Consider the following 22791-nt stretch of genomic DNA (forward strand, 5'->3'; position numbering starts at 1 on the left):
AACAACCAATGAAAAAAAAGCATTGTTATCACGCGCGTCTGCTACCCGGAAACCGCAGAGACTGGTGGGATGAGCTCCACGCGGGAACAGAGTAAGTCATAGCTTGTTTCAAAATCACAACAAATTTACACATTGTTTTACACAAGTAATGACAACTTGATTGCTTTTACAGAACGTTGCTCAGATAATTAGCATCGATATACGTGTGGGCACAAATACACACACCAGAGAACTATAAATCTAACGTTTGGCAACACCACATGTTTTATAAGAGCTGAGCCAAATATTGTAACTTTTAAATAACTTGTTCACAGCCAATAACAGACGCTGGTCTGTAATAATGACTTGTTTTTAAAGCAGCGTGTGAAAACAGCGTCGTAAACCAGCCCCGCCCACTCCACATCCACATTTGGATTTAGGAGCACCCCAGCTCCAAAATATAAACATAAATAAAAGTATCTTTAATGAATCAGATTAAAGTGCATTGCATAGTCAATTTTTGTTGCTCACTTTTAAAGTCATATCATATTTTGTAACTATAATCCTGGCTAATGATGCATTAATTAATCAATGGGTGTGTCTTTCAAAGATGTCAAGGAAAAAGACAAAACAATCAAGCATCCTCTTATTCGACACGAGAGGAAAGACCCCTAAAAAGCCCAGATTAGAGGAGGAAACTGTGCAGGTGAAAGAAGAGGAGACACTGGGGACACTGCAGGTGGAAGAAGAGGAGAAACTGGAGACACTACAGGTGGAAGAAGAGGAGACACTGGAGACACTGCAGGTGGAAGAAGAGGAGACACTGGAGACACTGCAGGTGAAAGAAGAGACACTGCAGGTGGAAGAAGAGGAGACAGTGCAGGTGAAAGAAGAGGAGACACTGGAGACACTGCAGGTGGAAGAAGAGGAGAGGGTGGAAGACACAAAAAAGATTAAAAAAAAATCAGGAGCAGCCACTTACAGGACTGCTTTTAATAATCAGTGGACCTCTAAATGGCCATTTATTACTGTAGGAAGCACCAGCTCCTATTACTGGTGCTCTGTCTGCCGCCAAGAGAAGTCCTGTGCCCATCAAGGTTTGCGGGATGTGACAAGGCACATAGAAAGTAAGGCGCACCAGGCAAAACAGCAAGCAATGAAGTCAACCAGCACAATCAGAAACTTTGACTTGCCAGAGGCTACAGAAATGAGTGTCCAAGAGGTCAAGGTACATACTGTAACACATTAAACCCAAAAGGTTGATTACAATGTTCATGAATATCATGTTTCTGAAATAATATAACCAATTCTGTTTGTGGCATATATGAAACATTCATCCGTGACATGTAGCCTAAATCTTTATTTAATTTGTTTCTGTTGCAGACGAGGAGAGCCGAGGTGAAAGTTGCCGTAGCAATGGTTCAACACAGTGTCCCTTTTGCTGTGGCTGACCATTTCAGCCCCTTGTACAGGGAATGTTTCAGAGACTCTCCCACAGCTCAAAATTTCAAGAGTGCCAGCACAAAAACTACCTGTATCATTAATGAAGTGGTTGCACCACACTACAAGAACGAGCTGGTGATGAAGATGAGGGAAAATCCCTTTACACTGGTCACGGATGGCTCAAATGACACAGGTATACCTTTGACAGCTAAATTGCATGTTTCCATTTTGTCATGTTACACTGAAATAATACACATGAAGTACATGCATGCAAAATTGTTTATGTACCTAACCGTACGGTATTGTTACAGGACTTGAGAAGATGAACCCGCTAACTGTCAGGGTATTTGACACCACCAAAGTTGTCCACAGATTTCTGCACATGTGCACAAGAAGTGGAAGAAGCTGTGGCACAGCTGATGTCATATACAAAGAAATCCACAGTGTCCTAAAAGAGAATGAAATACCCTGGAAAAACTGTGTTGGCCTGTCAGTTGGTAACGCCCCAGTCAACATCAGTGCCGAAAATTCAATCGCAGCAAAAATGCTTCAGGAAAACCCCAACATTTACATTCATGGATGTCCCTGCCATATCATCCATAACACTGCCAAACAGGCAGGCGAGAGATTTTTTGATGTAAGTTTCAACATGTTTGCTTTCCATTAAATATCTGTTAAGCGAAGACGAAGTAAATAATTTGCTGTATAATCGCAATGTTTGCTCTCATATCATGTTCTGCAGATATCTGGATTTGACACGGAGGACCTCGTGGTTGACATTGGATATTGGTTTAAGGGCAGCACGAACCGCAAAGGCTATTTGAAAGGTTTGTATTTCAGTTAAACTCCGGTGTTATACACCAAAAGTGAGGAAAAATCGAGTTAACTTTGTTTGTTATTCTTACATATTTTGCTAGAATTTTGTGAACTCCACAGCAGTGAGTACATGGAAATGCTGCTGCACATTTCTGCGAGGTGGCTGAGTTTGGAGACGTGCGTCACTCGAATTCTGCAGCAATATGGCCCACTCACCAGTTACTTCAAATCTTTAAGTAAGTCACACATTACATTGACAGGAGTTCAGGATAGTTACTTGAGACACCCAATGCTAACAACAGTGTTTTTGCAGATGAGAGACAACCAAGGTTCAGAAGGCTGGTGGAGGCGTTTTCCAGTCCACTGACGGAGGTCCACCTCCTGTTCTTCCAGGCCACATTGCCAGTGTTCTCTGCGCTGAACTTCCTTCTCCAGAGAGAAAAGGCTTCTATATTCCAGCTGTACGAAGAGGTAAAGGGGAGGGTTGGGCTATTCCGCTTTCTTCAAGGTACAGTGTGTAGTATTTACTGACATTTCTTGGTAAGTTAGTAGAACGCAGTGAACGAAGGATCACAAATTTGTGGTCCGGTGATTTTTACGTTCATTCTCTAAGTTTGTCCCCTTTTGGTATACATAAACAAAGATGGAGATGAAGCATGTCAGCGTCCTGTAAGGATCTACAATAATGTAGAATTTTTAATGCTGATGTGAGAAAACATAATTTTTCATATAGTACTGAAATTACTGAGTTTTTGAATTAAATGTACATTGAAAAACCTCAGCATATTACACACTGTCCCTTTATGTGCAACACCCCTGTGAAATATAGATTGTGTTATTTTGTCATTTGTTGATTCTGTGCATTACATGTCTCCCTTGTTAAATAAGTTGTGCAGAGTGAAAAAATAACTTCATAGTAGTAATAATAATGATAATAATAATTATGAAGCGCTTTTTCCATCATTACCTGATACTCAAAGCGCGTACGGAAACTATTATTAATTCACACCACATTCATATCAGTGGTGGTAAGCAGCACTGCCACAGCTGCCCTGGGGCAGACCGACAGAAGCGTGGCTACCAGTGTGCGCCAAACGGCCCCTCTGGCCACCACTATGATCGTTCACACGAGGCAAGTTTGGTAAGGTGTCTTGCCCAAGGACACTACGACAGCAACTGGGAGAGAGATGACCTTATCTTAATAATGCAATGGACTCTTTTAAAACATTTAAATTTTGCAGATGATGAAATTCATTAAGAAACTCTGTTCGAGGTTCATGGAACCAGCAGCACTGCAAGGAGAAGTCAGTGAGATCCCCTACAAGGATCCACTGCAGCAGCTGCCAGGTAAGGCTTTACACATAGTCACACAGGGAGATAAACCAATACAGTATCTTCTATGGACTGACTGATCTGTCTGATGATGGAAAATGGATACACATATTTAAAAAGAGATATCCTTTAAGATACCTGTATTGTCTACCTTTCTCCATCTCTTCTGTCTGTCATAGGAGAAAAACTCAATGTGGGATTTACAACTAGAGCCACACTCGACAGGCTCCTCGAGGCTGGAGAGGTCACACCAGAGAAGGCACAGCAGTTTCAGCAGGCAGCACTGGCCTTCCTGGTCAGAGCTGTGGAGTACGCCATGGATACGCTCCCGTTGGAAGATGCTCTCCTGAAGCATGCAAGATTTCTTGATGTGCAGCTCAGGGCCGAGTGTGGGGTGGAAGACGCCCTCTACTTTGTAGACAGGCAAGGGTTTTCATATGACTGGATATTTTTAAGTCTAATTGTCATTATTGCAAGCAAATCTGTCTCTCACTGCATTCTTATCACTCTTGTACACATTGTGCTCTTTTTAAGATATCCGGAACTCCTTCCTTTTCATGACCCAAAGGAACAGGACCAAATAAGGCAAGAGTTTATGGAATACCAACTGATGGACATCGCCATGCCGCAGGACCCAACATCCTTTGACGTTGAGGAGTTTTGGGGGAAAATGTCCTCAAAAAAGAACACAGTAAGAAATATTTTGCACACACAACTTACTCATTATTAATATAAAGGAAAACGTGTAAGTAATAGAGGCCCTTGTTTCCTTTTTCAAAGGTGACTGGCTTGAACCAGTTTGAGAGGCTATCAAAGATCGCAACCCTGGTTTTAGTGCTTCCTCATTCAGACGCTGATGCCGAGAGGGTATTATCAATGGTCGGGCTGAACAAAACCTCCCAACGAAACAGCTTGTCTCTGAACGGGACGTTGGCCTCCATCATGACCCTGAACATGGCTGGACTTGAGCCGAACTGTTTTAAGTGGGAGCCAACAACCCAAATGATCAAGGACTCCAAAAAGGCAACAAACACTTACAACAAACAACACCAGTCTTAATCTTTCTCTCTCTCTCCTCTCCTCTCTCACACACACCTTCACATATTCTGTACACAGATATCAGATATTGAATAAAGACTTTTGTATTTCTGTATTTGCTTGAACTGTCAATGCCTTGTCATCCTTTGTAACATTATATAATATTATACATTATTAATAAAAGACCCCCCATGGTGGGTGGGGCGGTGGGGGGTCACTCTACCTCACCCTGTGTAACAGACTTATTTATCTGTTACAACACATATCCATAGCTGGTAAGCTTTGCTGTTTTACTTCGATATATTTTTTAAAATATATAGTTTTGGGCAACTATGCTTCAGTTTTAAAGTTGACTGTGACACTATAAACAAGCACACGTCTGTGTTGTCTTTCCACAACTTTTTTTTTTTCAGCCACAGTGTCCGCCTGTTGTGAACATGAGCGAGTTAATATCCAGTCCCTAATCTGCTTTGCATCATAAACACCTTCCATGGCACGTGGCACCTCTCCCAGCTGCTGATTGGCTGGCCAAGCCCTCTCTCCCAGCTTATTGGTCAATGGAGGTGTCAGTCGAAGTGATTTCGCCCTGACAGAACGGCATCTGCACTCTCACTGCTGCTGTCAGCAGTGCTGTGCTGCCAAGTTGTTTCCCAGTTACAATGCAATCAGGTTCAAACATTAACTGAAATGAAGCTTCGCTGCAGCTGAACTGAGGATCGAGTCGGTGTGTAAGTTTACTTTTGTTAACTTTTCACTCCAAATCTCTGTTGTATTCTTTTACTGGCATGCCCTTCAAGTTACTTGACAAAGCAGGATTTAGTCTTTTTTGAAATGATACATGGCTAAAACAGAAACTGATTCAACGAGTCAGTACTCTTTCTGCTTTGTAGAAATGTTACCATTCCCTGCTGTGGCCAAGTATTGATGTAAAATCCAGTTTGTGTGATACTGAGGTCTGAGATGTATGAAGTGTAAAAACTAATAAATTATTTGTAAGATATAAGATTATCAACTCTAAGCTCACCAAACAGAGCTGTGCCATCTTGTCCTGAACAGTTGACGATGGGGACAAACAGCGAGATCAACGTTGCTATGGAAACTGAGGATGAGGCCCGAGGTCCTGCTCGGTTTGGCGATGACTCCGCCTCACGCATCGTTTCGGTCAAAGGCTTGAAGGAGAACTGGCAGAAGTGGTCCAGCGAGCACCAGGAGTACCAGAAGAGCAACCCCTTCAGTCACGACAGCAGGCCGAGCGCGGCAGCCCCTCAGAGGGGGCAGGACGACTACGGAAGACCCCTGCAGGGCTCCATGACGGAGCAACGAGGGCAGGATGCCCACAAACACATCAGCAGGGAGGTCCAGGAGCTGTGCGAGGTGATCAGGAGCATTGGAGAGCCTCGGGACAAAACTGTGACCGCAAGCGGAAACGACGGGGAAGCGATGAGCGTGACGTTTGGGAAGCTGTTCGAACATTACGTCACGATCTCCAATAAACTGGTGGGAATTCTTCTCCGAGCCAGGAAGCAGGGGCTGGTTGAATTTGAGGGGGAGATGCTGTGGCAGGGGAAGGACGATCATGTTGTTATTACTCTGGTGCAGTGAAGAGCAGAGTAATTCCAGGCATGTTGCAGGTTGTGCATGCAGACCCAGTGGCGGCAATCACATTACTAAATATCAGTTTCCAAGTCATCCATACAAAAAAATACTTGAAGAGATTATTTATGTAAGCAATGAGACATACAACTAAATATACAAGTTTTCAAAGTACCTACCTAGCTAAAGTCCTTGTATAATTGTCAAGAAGAACTTCAACCTGAAAAAAGTGGCTGTTTGCAGAATGATCCTCTGTTCACATCACCTCATCCAAATTAACCGAGACAGAGATAACCTGCTCCGATCCTCAGTGAACGTATTGCTCTGCAGGGTGTTGCTCGTAGTGAAAGTGGAGGAGTGAGGAGCTGAAATGAATTCTGAGGGGTTCATTAGAGGGAACAAAGCCAAGGAGAACACGAGGCTGCCTGTGACAGACAATATGGTGCTATAGGATGAACCTGATCCCTGTTCGCCTGGCCTCCGACCATGTATTTATTACAAGTCTGCTTTGTAATCATGTAGTCCTTTGGTGGTTTGAAACACTGAACTAAAAATGCTGATTCATCGGAATGAGGACTTTACTTAAGTTATACAGAATAAAAACTGAATGATATTTTTAATGATTAGTAAAAGGCGTGTGTCTTTCTTAGTTACATGGCAGGAATGGATTTAATAACCAGCTGCTTAATCATTAAATTAAAGCTACATTACTCCATTGGCTATTGTGTTACCAAAGTACGAGAGCTGTAAGTAACAACTGATGTAAATAATCCAACAGGGTTTGTGTTTGTGTGTGTACACTACTACAGTACTTACAGTCAACATATATTATTTATTCTGCATCAACATGATTAATAAAGTGCATACATCAGACAGAATTGAATTACATCTTGTGAATATACACAGTGTAGCATCTGTAAATGTCACGTCATAATGGACTAACATCTGAATACAAAGGGCATTTTCCATCACGCTCAAGCTTTAATCCAGGAAACACAGCCACATACTGCCATACATGCCACATATATCACTTAAATTATAAGAGAGTGCACGGCTGTAGGGTCAAACACACTTTAGTCTTCCTTTAAGCCATACTTCAGTTTTCACATGCTTCAGCCATGAAAGCAGGCATTATGAGAAATCAAGCAGCAATGTGATGCTGACCTGTCGTTTTATAAGGATGATCAAACAATGAGATACCTGCAGATAAGTCCAGATCAAAGGTTGTTTAACACTGAATATGGCTGCATGGGTGTAGTGGTCTCACAATACGATATCCCTGATTTCATTCCAGGCTTTCTGCAGGTGTTCAAGTTTCCCCCCATAGTCATATTGGGGGTTATAATGGTGCAGAGAAGCACATGGATACAGCAGCTCAGTGCTTTCAATGTACCAGTTACAAGACAGAGTTTAGTCTTTTAAATTAAATCAGATCTGCGGATCCTTGGTCCATAAAGTTGATTGGTTTTTCTTCCAGCTAATAAGTAGTCAAACATTTCAGCAAAACCATTCCTACTTGTACTACCTCTGTTCTTGAACGTCAAACTTAAAAAAAAAAAAAAAAAAAAAAAGCAGTAAATTGTTAACAATTATGTCATCAAATTACTGTCAGTGTTGATAGCTGTAGGCAGACTCACTGTAAATATGCAATATAATGCATGTACCGTCCTGCAAGACCTCTGCAAGAAACTGGTGCCACTTCATTACAATTTAGGGTTTAATCCTCGTGATCAGTTGGTTTCTCCTTTAGAGTTGAGAAGATCAATGAGCTGATCTGCCTGTAAAAGATCAACACGTCAAAAAGGACAAGAATCAGGCTGATGGAGGTAAAGAAGCAAAATATAGTGCAGTCAAGTCCAATGATGTACAGATTGTGTGTGTGTGTGTGTGTGTGTGTGTGTGTGTGTGTGTGTGTGTGTGTGTGTGTGTGTGTGTGTGTGTGTGTGCGCGCCCTCCAGTGGTACAGTAAGGAAAGTCAATTTTTTTCTAAACAAAGTTCATTTTAAAACATCTAATGTTATTAAAATAGCTTTTTAAAAACTCCTGCGCAAGTTCAATATTTGTTTATAAATAAGCAGAGAAAAACTTTCATCACCAGACCTTTCATACACTTTTATATTCTTCAGGTATTATAAAGAAACATTTCTTAAAGTGTATGTGTGTGTATTCAGCTGTAATTCTCTCTTGAGAGAAAATTGACTCACAGTAATGAACCAGTAGGAGTTGAGTCTGTAGAAGAGGCGGGACAGGAATCCCATTTGACTGGCAGGTGCCAGGACATGAAGGTGAAGGTGTGTGACTGAACAGAATGGAGGCCAATGAAAACCAAACCTGTAGAGGAAAAGCATATTTAAGATTTTACAACATTCATGTGAACAAAGTGTAAGTGCCAGACACCCTGTTTTCTCAAAAAGTTACCTAATTGGATGAAATAAGCTTGTGAATTGCCGCATGTATGTTTCTTTACATTGCATGTTTTACCGTCTTTATGCAAGAAACTATGATGAAAACATTGTAGCATTTTTTGCCAGATATAATTTCCTGGAACAGAGTAAAAACCACTGTTCACCTAATAACAGCAGAATGGGAGTGACGATCGACTTGAGGATCATCTCATTAAATGACAAAAACAAGAGGATTTAAAAATGTTTGTGGACATATGGAGTGGCAAGAGCCAGTGGAGCTGTGAACTGGAACATTTCCCCACCTGACGTCACTGAGGTCTGTAACATTGCTTTTCTGCAGGATTTCCTTCCCAGTTTCAACCATCTGTTTCACTGGAACACAAAAGCAGGACCCTTTATAAGCTCCACTTAATCCTCAGGGGCATTTAGATGTTGAAAATAACACTCAATGGAAAATCCCATCCAGAAGTTTTGTTAGTAACACATTTTCATAAAACGCTGGGCCGACATTCATGCAACATGCAAAAAGATTTGTAAATAGTGTTTGTTTGTTCTGTTTTAATTTCATTCTCTATTCCACATTAATATTAATAATATTACTTATTTAATTTAAATTCTATTTAATTGCTATTTCAACTGCATTTTATTTATTTTGTTGTTTCTTTTGTGTAGAGCAATGATAGAATGAATTTCCTCTGGGATTAATAAAGTATATCTATTCCACTGTATTCCATTTAGACATTCATCAGTGATAGTCATGCGGTGTTAACTCTTACCCAGAGGCACGTGTTCTTTATGAAGTGATTTACAGTTTCCAACATGTTTGGTTGGGACTACCAGGTAGTGATGAGGAGCAGCAGGTCTGATGTCCCTGAAACATGAAATTTCTTCATCCTGCAGCACAAATACAAAAAAGTTTAGTTGAAGAAAAATCTAGATCATACATGAACACAATTCTCTGCCTGTGGAGTCTCTTTTTTTTTTTTTTTACATGCAAACACTGTATGAGGTCAGTGTCAACCATGATGTGTTTATGATACACCACACTTTGTTCTGAGCTCAGTCGACTTTAAATTTGGCATCCAGTGATATTCAAGTGATCAACACTTTTCAATTGTTACTTTCAAATTATAGTAATTCTATTATGTTTTTTTTTTTGTAACCCAGGTGGGAAACGGGTTTTCACACACACACACACACGGATTATCTGCTATGGGATAAATTTTAAATTCGTAATCATACTTTTAATTAAACACCACTATTCCCTACAATCAAATCCCAGGAACGATTGTACTTAATTTTAAAATAGTAATTTGGAATGTTTGGATGTATTCAGTCGCAGGTAAGTTGTCAGTTCTGTAGAATCTAAAGTAGTAATGATGGTTTCACTCGATTCAGTATTTTCTGCAGACTCCTTTTAGGTATGCCCCACCCAACAAGCAAGGAGTGATTTCTCTCTTTCATACAAAGACCTCAACAGAAAAAGAACAAATAGTCTTCAAACCGAAAAACATGGATACAGGTGCGAAATTGTTTATTGTGCGTCAATCTTTCCCAAAAATTGTTTTTGCGAAAACCTTAACCCTGCTCGACATATTTCTGACAGAAACAGGAATCACACCACAAACCAAAGTGTGTTTTATGGGGTCATTGCTAAATTCTTACACGGTGAAGAAGCTCCGTGTCCATTTCGTTATTTACAATCTTGCAGAAGATGCATTTCTTTTCGTATCCCTCTGCCGGGGCGGCGGAGACCTCCGCAGGTGAGTCCGCCATTGTTATGAGGCTTCAGGGTCGCTGCCAGAGAACATCGAGCGGCGCAGGCACGACCAAACCGATGTCGAGCGAACTTGATATTTTACCGTACTGCCACCAGAGGGCGCTGCAACACAGGGCCTTGGTTCACAACAAACAGAACTGCAGCTCCTGGTTCTGCCACCAGAGGGCGCAGCAGTTCATCAAGTCCGTTGTTCTATCAGGGGTAATCTATAGTTTTGCATGTATATGCATAGAGCTAAAAAAACAAGAAAAAAAAAACGCATATACAGTATGTGTGCGCGTGTTAGTGCAATCCGAGCCCGGTAATCAGTAATGTGACTTTTCAGTGGGATGTCATTTTCACACATTTAATCATTAATATTGCAAAAAAATGTAATAATAACCAAAGAACATAAAATCTTTATGTGGTGCTGATGGTTGGTTATGTAGGAAAGTTATGTATTAACCCAGTATTGACGTTTATGTAATGAAATGTATGTGGGTCACTGGAACCAACCTGGGTTCACTTATTTAAATAGACTTGAAACAGCTGAGTAATTATTTCAATAGTTTATTGGGTTATACGTGGAAATTAATTCATTGAACTATTTGCAGGATTCAGTTATCTTAAATTACCTCTTTTATTAAAATATACTGTTGGGCTTTGTTGGAATCGGAGTTTGAGGAACATCATGAATGATTCTTTTTTTCTTACTGGTCAAACACTCTACACTTGTTCACAAACCTAAAACCACAATTCAGCTCACTTCCACAATCTTTTCTCCACGTCGGAGTCATTTCCCTGTGAAATTTTGGTGCTTAACACAATATCTGTTTCATATAGGCTTCCTTGTTTTCCAGCATTGATCTTAAAGCACACTTTTGTACAGGCAGTCACACTAACTAACATATAAAAAAATCAAAACAGAAACAACTTTAAATTAACTTTTTTCTCCCCATGAAGTCTGTCTTCATATTGTTACTGAAGTTGCTCAGTCATGTCATTTCAGTTGAGATCACATTGACCATTATCATTTCAGTGTGTGAGTTTTTCAACTTTGTGTCACTGCAAACTCAACAATGATGGGAGATGAGATGATCAAATTCATGTCTGTATGTTTTTTGGTCGGCTATCCATTATTTTCAAAGCTTATAAAGCATTATAGTACAATCATGTAGAACACACGGAGAGTCGCCACAGGACCTGCTCTGCCTCCATACATTTGTGCAGCTTTATGTTGCAGTGGCTGTTTCTCTGTTATTGCCACTCTGTCACAAAGGAACTCAGTATTCATTGTGTTTGCACGGTGATTGAAATATTTCCTCTTGAAGTGTGGAGTTGATGCAGTTCATCCATACATCCATGACCTCTGACCTTCTCGCTATTCCCCCCTTCATGAAATGCATTTAAAATGAAAACAAGTTTCAGTTTCAACAATGAAATATTTATTTAAAAACTTTGATGCAGGTGTACAAAAAACAGTGGCAGTGCCAGCACTACCTAGTCAGCTCAGTGTTTTTTTTTCATGAGTTTTACTTTTATCATTTTCTTATAAAACACAAACATTAAATAGAATAACAGTATAAAAGAGATGTAAAAAAAAAATCAGATATGTTTCCTCAGAGTATTGTCCACTCTCAAACGGCACGCACGTGTCTCACTCATAAAAAACACAAGGAAGTGACAGTTAACCGATGGAATTTGTTCCTCCAATAAACAGCACGCTTCACTCAGCAGGAGCTGTTTATAGTGCAATTTTCACTTTCTGGCTTGCTCCTCACTTGCACAAACAAATTTCTAAATCATTTCAAAACAAATTTCATAGCAAACCTCACATCAGCATACAGATACACACTTCTCAATCTCATCACCTTATAGTGTTTCGTTATTTTTCCATTGAATAATTTATCCTGAGATCATATACACACTTTTAACTGCAAGTAAATAACAACCATTCTTTATAAATAGCACTACATATATGGTTGTTCCACATACAAAGGAAAAAAAAGACAAATCTGTGAAACAGTAAACAGGCTAACAACTGCAGCACACATTTAATCTCTTTTTGTGAACTTTGTGTTATAATACTCTCCAGAATCGAAAGAGGCCACGGACGGCTTAAAGCTTCAGATACCAGCAGCGGACTGGATTTAACACGGCGCTCCTGCTGATTAGCCAGTAGTAACAGGGCCCTGAATCACAGGGTGCCATCAAGCCACTGCTTAACAGGCATTGATCGGCCACACAGGAAGCCCACGCTCCACGCTGCGCCTGGGACCATCTGAGCCAGGTGCACAGTGATTAGCTACTGTTTGAGCAGGACTTGCTTCATAGCGGCTAAACCTGACCAGTTTTTTAAGTACTGTCACTCAAAACAAGGACAGTGACTTTTACTTTGCTTTCAAATTGCCTTTTCAGATGTGTCCCTTCAATTTGTCATGGTCCACACCTCCAGGTCTTGCACAAGAAAGTCCTCATGTGTGGAGAGAGGCGCGTTCTGGAAGGTAGGACAGGAAAAGCTTGCTCCGTGGTACAGATCAGCATCCAGCCACAGGGCAAATCCACTCCTGCAGACCAAGAGGGAAACAGAGCTGTAATCTCAAATCCTTCCAAAGTTAACAATCACTGGAACTCTATAAATTGTGTAACTGCTGCTGTTTATAGAGGAACCTTATAAGAAACCATTAAAATGGATCTTTTACAGTTTGGCTATTTATTACTTTATGACTCTGACGGATGATTACTGCTTTTTTGATGAGGAAGTCATATAAGATCGGTTGCAAAAAAGAAACTTACCCTCCTCCACCAATCTGCAGAGATTCCCAGTTCCCGCTCACAAAGTAGGAGTTCTGACCACTCCATCTGTAAGTCTGAATACATTTAAAAAAAGACATATTATAGACTCTGTATTGTATATTTATGCCCTTAATGAAATGTTATATTTTTCAGGAATTGGAAATGTTCACACAGACGCTTTGACAGGTTACAGAACGAATAACCACTCTTACCTTAAGCTCAGGGTCGAAGCTGAACAGGAAGGTTTCTCCTGTGCCGTAGCAGTATTTACTGACTTTGAATGGGTCTGATGAAAAAGCGCCAAACACCTGAAAATACAAGGGCAACGGTTTATTAAAAGACCTACACCTGCCAGGCAAGGTATCGGTTTGCAGACGTCTCGACTTGCAGATTCTGGACAAAAGACCATAATGCGAACCTTTTTCTGCATGTCCTTGACGACCAGCAGCACGGGGCTCTCCAGACCCGCCATGTTCCTGTACAGCGTCTTCAGGCTGCTTCCGTGGATGGCCGTGCTGTAGACCAGTTGCCACGGGTAACCTTGTGTCCTTGGCGGCATGTGAGCGCAGAGCTGATGAGAGAGGAGGTTCTTTTTTAAGAAGAGATCTCATGAATTAAATTTTCTGCTACATCGATGCAGAGTTGTGGGTGTGTCTTACCCTCTCTATGTGCTGGTCGTCTAAGAGGTGACTGTGGTCGGACAAGTTGGGCAGACTGTCATCACCCTGTTCGTGGTAATCTGCCTCCTCGGCTTCTGACTCCTCGGAGCTGCACATGCTCATGCGGCGTTTGGAGTCCTGAACTTTGATAATCTGCAGAAAAATGCAAGATATTAAGAGTTGATCATAAAACATTTTCTTCCTCTTTTCAAAAAAATCTTACTCTGCATCACTGAGATGTTATTTTAATGAAGTCTCCAAACTCAAGTATATTTTGTCTTGTGAAGCAGCACTCCTTATCATGATGATCTCACCTCCACGTAAGGCTCCAGGTCGTCATTGGCAAAGTAAAGCACTTTGATATTTTCTGGTAGCAGCTTCATTGCTCCTGATTTCACTATCCTCTCTCTGGACCACATGTCTGGTCACACACTGTCTTTGGTTCTCACCACTTTTATACCCTCTGAGTTACTTTCACTGCCTGTGTGTGAGTACTGTATGAATGCGTGTGTGTGTAGAATGTCATTGGTCGGAAATTTGAGAGGACTCCCACTCATTGGCTGCTCCTGATACAGAACAGTTTCTTTTTGCTTTAAACAGGAAGAAGCAGTGGTTGTGGGCTGTAGGCGAGGGGGGAGAATAGGATGTCCATATATAGACAGTCGGGTTTCCCATAAACACTTAAGATAAGAGCCAAGCTCTTCAGCCTCCCGACTCACTGGCTATTAGAAAGACATTTTTATTTTTATAAGGACTTTATAAAGAATAATCAAGACAGCCTTGAACTGATAACACATGGGTTTAATGTTCAATCAGTGTTGTGCCGGGACAAAACGCACCTCCCAGTTTGAGTTGGCAGGGTGGCCAAGGAGCTTGCTGATCACAGCCATGTCCCTCTCCATTGTCAGATAGCAATTCTTGTGTCTCTCCCGGATGAGGTACTGAGGCGGGCAGTGGGTCTCCGTGTCCGCGATCGACATGTTTGGTGACCACTCCGCAAAGAAGGTGTAGAGGTGGTCCACCCTGTGCAGAAAAAAGAAAAATGATGTTCATGATTACTGTTTGTGAATGAGAACCTTCAGTTGCTTAAAGCATCAAATCAGTGTTACAATATCACTGCTATAATGACAAAACAAAATAGCGTGAATGCATGCCTTATGTCGGAATTTCTAATAACAACCCACACGTTTCCCACGAGGGGAAAAAAAAAGCGCCTATCAAACGCTGCAAACCCTTTTGATGTGTCTGAACATGAACTGCTGGAGCCTGAATTGTGCATGAAATGTTTTCAGCGTTAGTCATACTGAAGAGAATCCATCTGAGAAGATCAACCTGCGTTTGAAGGCATTCATGTCTAAGTGCCGTTGTTTCTTCAGTTCGCTTAAGATTTGTTTATGAACAATTGAGTGTTGAAATCAATCTTGGCGTTCTCTCTTCCCCTATCTGCACTATTCTTCCTTTTTACTCATGCAATCCCAGACTTTAACTTCCAGCGATGCAGCCACATCGTTGCTGACACAGTCATTTCTAGAAAATATCCACCGTTTTCTTCCTTTACATCTTTTTCACATTGGATCCAAAGCAATAGACACTTCCACATAAATAAAATTGATCTGGTTTGCATTTTTTTTTAATAACAATAAAAAAAACAACAACCTCATAACTTTTAAAAACTACTATTCTCTCTGCATGAACCCAGCAAGCCAAAAATAATGATCAAATCAGCTCAGCACAGCATCACAGAGTTGACAACAGTCTTAATAAGTTTAACTTACTCTCCCACGCTGTAGGCGACTCCCATGGCTGGCTGTGGATGAAGGTGTGGGTAAAACACAGACAGAGCAGCTTCAGTGTTCTCTGCAGTGGAAGCGGTCTAACGCTGAACCTCTGCCATTCCCGCTCTATATACCTGCCGTTCATGTCCAGATAAGCTCTTTTGACCATTAACCCTTCCTTTCCACACGACCTGCACGTATTCGAAAAAAGATTTCACAACGTTGCTTGAAAGCCAAAGCTGGTTACTGATTAACTCTGGGTCCCTGTCCGCTATTGTGTCCAGAGTTCACAGAGTCACTGTGTCAGAAGCGTCTCAGTGACAGGATGAAGTGACTTGACTGAAAGGGTTATGCCCCTATTAAAATGAAAACTGCTTGTTTTAGGTAATGTGTGTGTGTGCTTGTATATACACATTTACCTAACATGCATTTTTTTTCCTTTAATGATCATTGCTTCTTCCCATTGACTTAAAATATAAGGAGGTTAGAAGTTTTGAGATGAGCTCTGAAGTTTCAGGAGATTTTTAACATCATACTGTATCTAGGGGACAGCTGTAGTGGAGTGTTTTACACAGTGGAATGAGTCCTGGATCCTTCCTCCAACCATCCCTGCATGCCAACACTACTTCCCTTCTGACTGGACGGTGACAAATGAATGAGGAAGGATGATGGGTGTTTGAAGGAATGCTCGTGGCCTGTAAAAAGAGTCAGCGTGATGTTGAGGCTGTAACAGCTGTAAAGTTTCATGATGGGTAGTTTGATTTGTCGGTGGTATAATAACTTTCATCAATTTTCTACTTACGTACACAAAAAGGAACGACATTCAGCTAAACTGCAGCGTGATGATCTATAAAGGTGGTTCCAGAATTGAAACGCAGGCTTGTTCATGTTCTGATATCAGCCCAGCCGATTACAATAGGAACATTCGGAGTCAACAATCAGTACTGATGTCACAACGGGCAAATGATGTAGGGGATCAATTTGAGACGGCGTACAATCTGACAAAAAGGCGAGATCAATAGGCCAACACAGGCTGACAGGCCAATGGGAGCACACACTCAGCAAGTCATGCAGATATGCATGCATCTGTGCAAACACCAGCAGGCAAGCATGCTCTCCTACGTAAGCCCGCATAACCGAAGCGTGTGGCAGCCCCACAAACACACACACACACTGAGGGAAACTCCGTTTTAACAGGGAGACTTCATCATGTCAGATCTTGTCAAGAAGCTTTTTTTTTTTTTTTTTTTTTTTTTTTACTTAATGGACACATAATGTAGCGTTCAACTCAAAACAATAGAGACATTCAACAAAAGGCAAGTATGAAAATAAAATTCAACACAAAATGTGTTTTCTCTTTATTCACATTAATGCTTGTAGCTACCTGCCGGAGTGTTATGACAGGGCAGAGGATGTTCATGTTTAAATTACTTCTGAAGGTGCTGTTCTAATAGAACAAGTTATTAAAAACTGCTGGTTCCTCATCAATAAACTGCATATTGTTTCTTGAATTCCACCCAGCCTAACTGTGTGAAGTTTGCATGTTCTCCCCAACAACCAGGTGCTCCAGTTCCCTCCCACTGTTTAAACACATGCTATTGAGGTTACATGGCCTCTCTGAAGGGCCCACAGGTATCAGCATAAGAATGTAGTGTGTACGATGACTTTGCCCACAATCAGCTGAGATCAAGCCCATGCCGTTCAAACTGACAAAGCAGAAGTCCTGTTTCACTCTGGTGAGCCAAATCAAAAGATGAAATCTCCTTTGACACAGTATTCACCAGCATTGACCTTCACATGACATCAGACTGTAATTTGGTCTCGGGGAAATTACACCAGTTTGTAACCACACACACACACACTCACACACGCAAGTGCGCAGAGGCACGCACTCACAGGCCGTGTTTCCCTGGTTTTCTTGGCAGGTCTGAGGAGCTGTTACTGCTTCACCCCTCCTCCAATTCCCGTAAATCCGTTCAGAACAATTCCAAGCACACGCGCACACACCCATACCCACACACACATCCAGGGGCGTTCACAAACTCAGACCAGCGCAGCGCTGCAGGCTGATGCAGTGACGCGCTCATCCAGCCCTGTAAACATGTGGCTTGCAGTAAATAAACTTCTGACTTTTCAGATTGATGCTTCTTCAGTCATTTGGAAGGAAACTCAGCGTCGTGGACTGATGCAACACACTCAACAGAACAAATAAGGAATCCAGCGTCAGGAAGTTCTGATCAAATGTAAAAATGAGACAGTTTCGTTACAGAGACCTGGAATTCTCACCTAGGGATTAAATTCTCCTGTTTGATATATTTTGTAGTCACCAGATCCAGGCCTCGATCACAAGTGGTACCAAATCGGTATCTGACGTCTTTCAATATGATCGCCGAATGGTCAAGTGGCATGCGTACGGTCGCCATATGATCGGACTGATGCCATGAAGCTGCACTGGAAGAAGCAGACCAGAGGAGGCAACGCTCCTTTTTCTCAATCCCCCTCCTTCCTTTGATTGTTATTTTATCTGAATTGTGTCACCTAATTTCGCACGACCACTTGAAAATGTTGATACAGGCGCTGACTTGTGTGGCGTCCATATTTACTTCTATAAACAGCATGCGGCGAGCTGCCATGCTTTCTTCAGCGTACGCCGGTCATACCCACAGCAAATCACACCGAGTGTTATTAAAAAGCTGCTGTGACAGCACTAAAATTCACTCCACACCACAAGCGTCCATGTAGAGATCACACAACCGGAATGAGGTAAGAATTAACGTGAAGTGACATAGATTTGCCTTGACTGTTCATGGCGACGAGGACCTGAAAGTGGCTGGTGTTCCTTGGCCGTTGGCCACCATGTGACTGAGAGGCAGGAAGCAGCAGCCTCATCACAACTTTATACCTCTTCATTGTTAAAAGATTATGAATGTCACAAATTAGTTATGTCTGTGACGCAAACTCTGGCAAAACTTTGCCAATTCTCTGCAACTTTTGTGTAATGTTTAGCTTAAAATTACATTCAGTGCAATTCGTGATGAGCTTTGTAACATTTGAGATGAAGTTAGGATAAAACGTTGCGTACAATCAAGAATTACTGTTGCTTGAAAAGACCTACAGGGGATGAAAAAAGCATGAAAATACAGCAGTAAGAACACAGATGAACTAAGAAGACATCAGGAAAGAGGTTTAAATTAGTGCTGTCAGTTTTAATCGCATTGATCGCAATTTAATCGCATTGATCGCAATTAATCGTGATTAATTCATGGAGAACTGTCAACAATTAACTTTTTTAAAGTTGAGATTAATTGCAATGAAGAATCTAATCCTCATAAATCAGTCCCAATGTCAGGAAAAAACACTATTATCCACTAGTTCTTTTCTTTGACCCAATTGGCAGACCTCAATGGATTAATCACGATTAAAATTGATAGCACTAGTTTAGATACACCCCGTCAGGCTGAGGAGATACAGGCTGAAACACTTGAAGAGAAATCAGAGAGTGAGAAAACATTAGAAGAGTCACAAGAAACAAGAGAGGAAATACATACTAGACATGGGTTACATTAGAATAAATAAACCAGAAATACAGAACAAAACCATAAATATAAACCCGACAGTTTAAACACAAGAAACGAGAAATGAGAACCAAAACCACACAATAATGGATATCAGATCACGTACCGGAAACACAAGTACTGTGAGGAGGAAGGTGTGAGGGAACGATAGGAAGAAGACATGTAGGCGAAGAAGGGAACATAAGACTTAAGGTCATGACAAATAAGCCCAGTTAGCCAGTTTCTTCAGATCCCATCATTTCAAGTCTTTTTCAGAGCCGCAGAGCATAAATAATGACAGAAGACTTCACCTGTTTTTCTAAGACTCGTTCCTAAAGCTCCGTATTCTACAGCGTTGTCCGTGTGTTTAAAAATTAGACCGAATGCGTGAATGAACACATCTTTTGAAAGGTTGAGATTGTTGCAATACTATAACAGGATTTTCCTGAAGTTATGGGGTTGTACAAGTGAAGAATTCAGAGAAAGTCAAACTACTCAAAATCCTCTAAAGTGCACGCTGCATTTGACTCTCATCCCTCCCAATAAGTCGCACCGTGGCGATGCCACAATGATCTGACAAAGCAGCGCATGCTTCAAGAATTTCCTTGATGGTGCACTTTAGTAACCTTGCATAGCAGATGGGTCTGCCTGATTCAGTTCCTAAATCCTGCAGATCCGTGGCGGACATATGAAACTGTCCATCTGGCATTTCAGGTTAGCACTTTAGTAACGTATGACTTAAATTTGCCAAACAGTTTGCAAATCTCATCATTTTCCAGAGTTGAAAGTAATAAATTTTACTATGTCACGAAAAATCTAAGTTTATTTTGACTCTGATGACCACAACACATCTGAAAAAGTTCATTGCATGTTGCTTCAGTGCCCCAACATTCGAAATCTGATGCCAAGCCAGGTGTTGAGGGAACTGATCAAAATATTGTGGTCCATACTGCGGTCAGATAGATCGACAACACTAGATAAAAGGATGGGATTTTTTTTCTTCCTTCATTTAGTAAAGAGACATATGTTTGAGTTGCACTTTGATCATATTTGATGAAGTAATCATGTCAGTGAAATGTCATGACCACCAGTTGATCCTCTATGAGACATTGATTTTCCTGTTCTCAACTATTCAAAGGTACAGGATGTGTGGGGTTTTTGTGTGGGTCTACATAGGAAACTGTTCAGAACTCTGAGGTGTATTTATGAAAAAACAAAAAGGTGCAGTGTTCTGACAAGGATGTAACTTTGCTTTACAGTAAACAAGTCCGAATGATTATCGAACAGCAGAGGACATTTGTCAGTCAATTTAAAGTGCATGGTCGCAGTCAAGAGGCATCGGGTGAAAGTGTATCAGTCTGGTGTACACGTGAAGCAACTCCAGCTGAAATGCAGCTGTCCATACATGTAGCAGTGGTGGTAAACCCTCGCTTCATTTCTCAAAGGATAGTAAGAAAAGTGACAAGCTTTTGTGAGCAAATTGAAAGTAATCATTGGTGCTAATTTTTAAAAGTTTAAAGTTAAGACTATTGTAGAAAAAAAATGTCAAGATCATTCACGCCATGAATGTCTTTTCTTCTGATCTTCAAATTGAGTGTCCATTAATGTTCCCACTGTCCATAGTTCAGTGCAAATCTCCTTCCCTCTTTTTATTTGATTGTGCATAGTCCAGTTTTTTCTCTTTTTTTTCCCACTGGCTGCTTGCTGGAGAGCTTTCGTCTGCAGAATCAGGTTAATGCAGTTTTTGCTTTGGTGCTTTTTTTTTTTGCTTGACTGCAACAAATCTCTGAGTTCAGATAAAACTGGTTTGTGCTGGATGCAACACTGCTAATCTGTTTGTGCATTGTGTGCTTCTGTTGGAGGATAGTGACAAGAAATCATTGCAGCACTACAAAGAGTTCGCATCCGGTGAATTCTTCACCTTCGGGATTGTAAACCTACATCTTTACATGGCATCAATATTCCTTCTTTTTATGCCTGTCTCTCTCTCTCTCTCTCTCTCTCTCTCTCTCTCTCTCTCTCTCTCTCTCTCTTTTGCCCTGTTGCCCCTTTCTCCACGGCAAACTGCTTACTTAGCACTTAAATAACTGAGACATTTAACTTTAAATGCCATTTAGTGACCTTCTGATGCAACAAGTGAAGCAAGAGACTGAGTAAAGGACAGATTTAGGCCTGTTGGCAGTGTAATAGCTGTGAAACCGGGTTAATCAGTGATGTTTCTGACAGAGTGAGCCGTTCACTGACATACATGAAGGACAGCAGGTCTTTAAGTGAACACGGATTTAGAAATACGTGAAACCCAGAAGAAGAAACCAAACTGGAACTCTCTTTGCAGCGAGCATGCTGTGCATGGAAAGTTTGACGTTAAGGTGTGAAGAAAAAAAAAAAAAAAAACTAGGTTAAACCCAGGAAATGTCTGTCGTGGTTGTCCGCAGATTGTTAACCATGACAGTTAACTCTCCAAAGCAGTGATGATGAGCAGTATGTTATTTGTAAAATGAACTAAGATAACCCAGAGGCTCTTTTTGCTGGAGTCCCATTTTGTCACTGATGTGAGTTCATTGGTTTTCCCATCGACTGAAAAAGTTGAACCGCGTGGGGGAACCACTGCAAAATTTGGGCAAACGGTCACGGACTTTAAAGTGTGTTTCTCATCTGCTCAAACATTAAAACACTGATTCACTATCTTTTTCCTTATATTAGCACTGGTAGAGGCACGTTCCAATTAGCCTGTAACACATGAGATGCTCTGAAGCTGAAATGTAAAGACTCACAAAAAAAAAAAAAAAAAAAAAAAGACTAGAACAGACAAGTGAGGTGGAAATGGAGGGCAAAGCAAATACAAGGTGATCTGAATCATATGGAGCAGAGGGCTGTTAGAGCCTGTCATCTAACCTCCATCTGATCAAACTAATAAAACCATGGAACAGAAAAAGCTCTGCCAGATAAAGAACTCAATCTACACCTGGACGGCATGGCACATTTCTCTGGTGATCTTAAAAAGCAAATTCGATGAATCACCATCTGTTTTCCTCCTGAAGGTGTGGGTGCAGTTTAGAGAAACCGCACCTCCAGCCCTGATGCCCCCCTGCCCTGCTTACAGTACGTCTCTGTGGTGTAGTGTGTAGCTTATTTGATAATTCAGTTTGCTTATGTGAAGGTTGGAGATCCACCTTTTGCCAACGATAAAATAACATTCTCAGACTAAAAAAAAATGTCATTAAAAAGTGCATTTTTTATTCCTGAATCTGTTGTATCTGTGCTGAAGAGTTATTGCAGAGATAAAATAGACCTAAAAAAAAACTCCAACATAACAACAGTAGCAACAAATAACGAAAGATTTTTAACTAGAATAATTAATGTAACCTGAACAGTAAAAGTCTGGTTAAATTGGTGTGCAAATGTGTGTGTGAATGTGATTAACAGTGTAAAGCACTCAAACAGTCAAAAAATCCCATATAAGTGAAATCCAGTTATCATTTTCACTGTAGGCTTGATCAACTTATTCTTCTTTGGTGTTTCATGAGGAATTTAGAACGAGCTGTCCCTTCATTTAAGTAATCTCAGTCCATTCACCGCCCTTAATGTGTCAGATCAAACAGAATATGGTGGCCTGCCAAGATCAACCACACTCAGTAAACT

The 22791-nt window shown here is 41.0% G+C and overlaps 3 protein-coding genes across 7 annotated transcripts; 1 reads left to right on the plus strand and 2 right to left on the minus strand.

Moving 5' to 3' along the window:
• The first annotated feature begins 46 nt into the window (after window positions 1–46).
• On the plus strand, window positions 47–4929 carry LOC115396888 (uncharacterized). Of its 5 annotated transcripts, none has more exons than XM_030102960.1 (12): window positions 47–91; window positions 590–798; window positions 853–1207; window positions 1363–1615; window positions 1734–2059; window positions 2165–2249; window positions 2340–2474; window positions 2552–2709; window positions 3480–3585; window positions 3750–3993; window positions 4105–4261; window positions 4351–4929. In XM_030102960.1, the coding sequence occupies exons 2-12, from the start codon at window positions 590–592 to the stop codon at window positions 4627–4629; spliced, it is 2307 nt and encodes a 768-aa protein (XP_029958820.1). In that variant the 5' UTR covers window positions 47–91; the 3' UTR covers window positions 4630–4929. The 5 variants fall into 5 exon arrangements, 4 of the variants coding, with proteins under 4 accessions (XP_029958820.1, XP_029958819.1, XP_029958818.1 ...); XM_030102959.1 differs by having other exon boundaries at window positions 590–784; window positions 818–1207; XR_003932411.1 differs by having other exon boundaries at window positions 590–1207; window positions 4139–4261; window positions 4351–4492.
• Window positions 4930–7026: 2097 nt separating this feature from the next.
• hint3 (histidine triad nucleotide binding protein 3) lies at window positions 7027–10391 on the minus strand. The gene is made up of 5 exons (XM_030102917.1): window positions 10272–10391; window positions 9383–9500; window positions 8909–8978; window positions 8406–8532; window positions 7027–7979 (listed from the first exon to the last, which is right to left on the minus strand). Exons 1-5 carry the CDS (start codon window positions 10380–10382, stop codon window positions 7932–7934), a joined length of 474 nt encoding a protein of 157 aa, XP_029958777.1. The 5' UTR covers window positions 10383–10391; the 3' UTR covers window positions 7027–7931.
• Window positions 10392–11801: 1410 nt separating this feature from the next.
• LOC115396902 (nuclear receptor coactivator 7) lies at window positions 11802–14275 on the minus strand. Its single transcript, XM_030102981.1, has 6 exons — window positions 14135–14275; window positions 13821–13973; window positions 13580–13732; window positions 13374–13469; window positions 13162–13235; window positions 11802–12932 (listed from the first exon to the last, which is right to left on the minus strand). The coding sequence occupies exons 1-6, from the start codon at window positions 14237–14239 to the stop codon at window positions 12794–12796; spliced, it is 720 nt and encodes a 239-aa protein (XP_029958841.1). The 5' UTR covers window positions 14240–14275; the 3' UTR covers window positions 11802–12793.
• Window positions 14276–22791: the final 8516 nt, after the last annotated feature.

The sequence above is a fragment of the Salarias fasciatus genome, chromosome 11 (assembly GCF_902148845.1).
Source record: "Salarias fasciatus chromosome 11, fSalaFa1.1, whole genome shotgun sequence".
Lineage (NCBI taxonomy): Eukaryota > Metazoa > Chordata > Actinopteri > Blenniiformes > Blenniidae > Salarias > Salarias fasciatus.

What these genes read in the sequence shown, in the direction of transcription:
- LOC115396888 (XM_030102958.1), top strand. Translation starts at nt 590, where the DNA reads ATGTCAAGGAAAAAGACAAAACAATCAAGCATCCTCTTATTCGACACG. An exon ending in GGATGGCTCAAATGACACAG is followed by an intron (nt 1,616 to 1,733) that starts GTATACCTTTGA and finishes GTATTGTTACAG; the next exon opens with GACTTGAGAAGATGAACCCG. An exon ending in CAGTTACTTCAAATCTTTAA is followed by an intron (nt 2,475 to 2,551) that starts GTAAGTCACACA and finishes GTGTTTTTGCAG; the next exon opens with ATGAGAGACAACCAAGGTTC.
- hint3 (XM_030102917.1), bottom strand. Translation starts at nt 10,382, where the DNA reads ATGGCGGACTCACCTGCGGAGGTCTCCGCCGCCCCGGCAGAGGGATAC. An exon ending in ACACGGAGCTTCTTCACCGT is followed by an intron (nt 9,501 to 10,271) that starts GTAAGAATTTAG and finishes TTTGTGCTGCAG; the next exon opens with GATGAAGAAATTTCATGTTT. An exon ending in TAAAGAACACGTGCCTCTGG is followed by an intron (nt 8,979 to 9,382) that starts GTAAGAGTTAAC and finishes TTTGTGTTCCAG; the next exon opens with TGAAACAGATGGTTGAAACT.
- LOC115396902 (XM_030102981.1), bottom strand. Translation starts at nt 14,239, where the DNA reads ATGTGGTCCAGAGAGAGGATAGTGAAATCAGGAGCAATGAAGCTGCTA. An exon ending in ACCTGGAGCCTTACGTGGAG is followed by an intron (nt 13,974 to 14,134) that starts GTGAGATCATCA and finishes ATTTTTCTGCAG; the next exon opens with ATTATCAAAGTTCAGGACTC. An exon ending in GCTTCGACCCTGAGCTTAAG is followed by an intron (nt 13,236 to 13,373) that starts GTAAGAGTGGTT and finishes AAATGTATTCAG; the next exon opens with ACTTACAGATGGAGTGGTCA.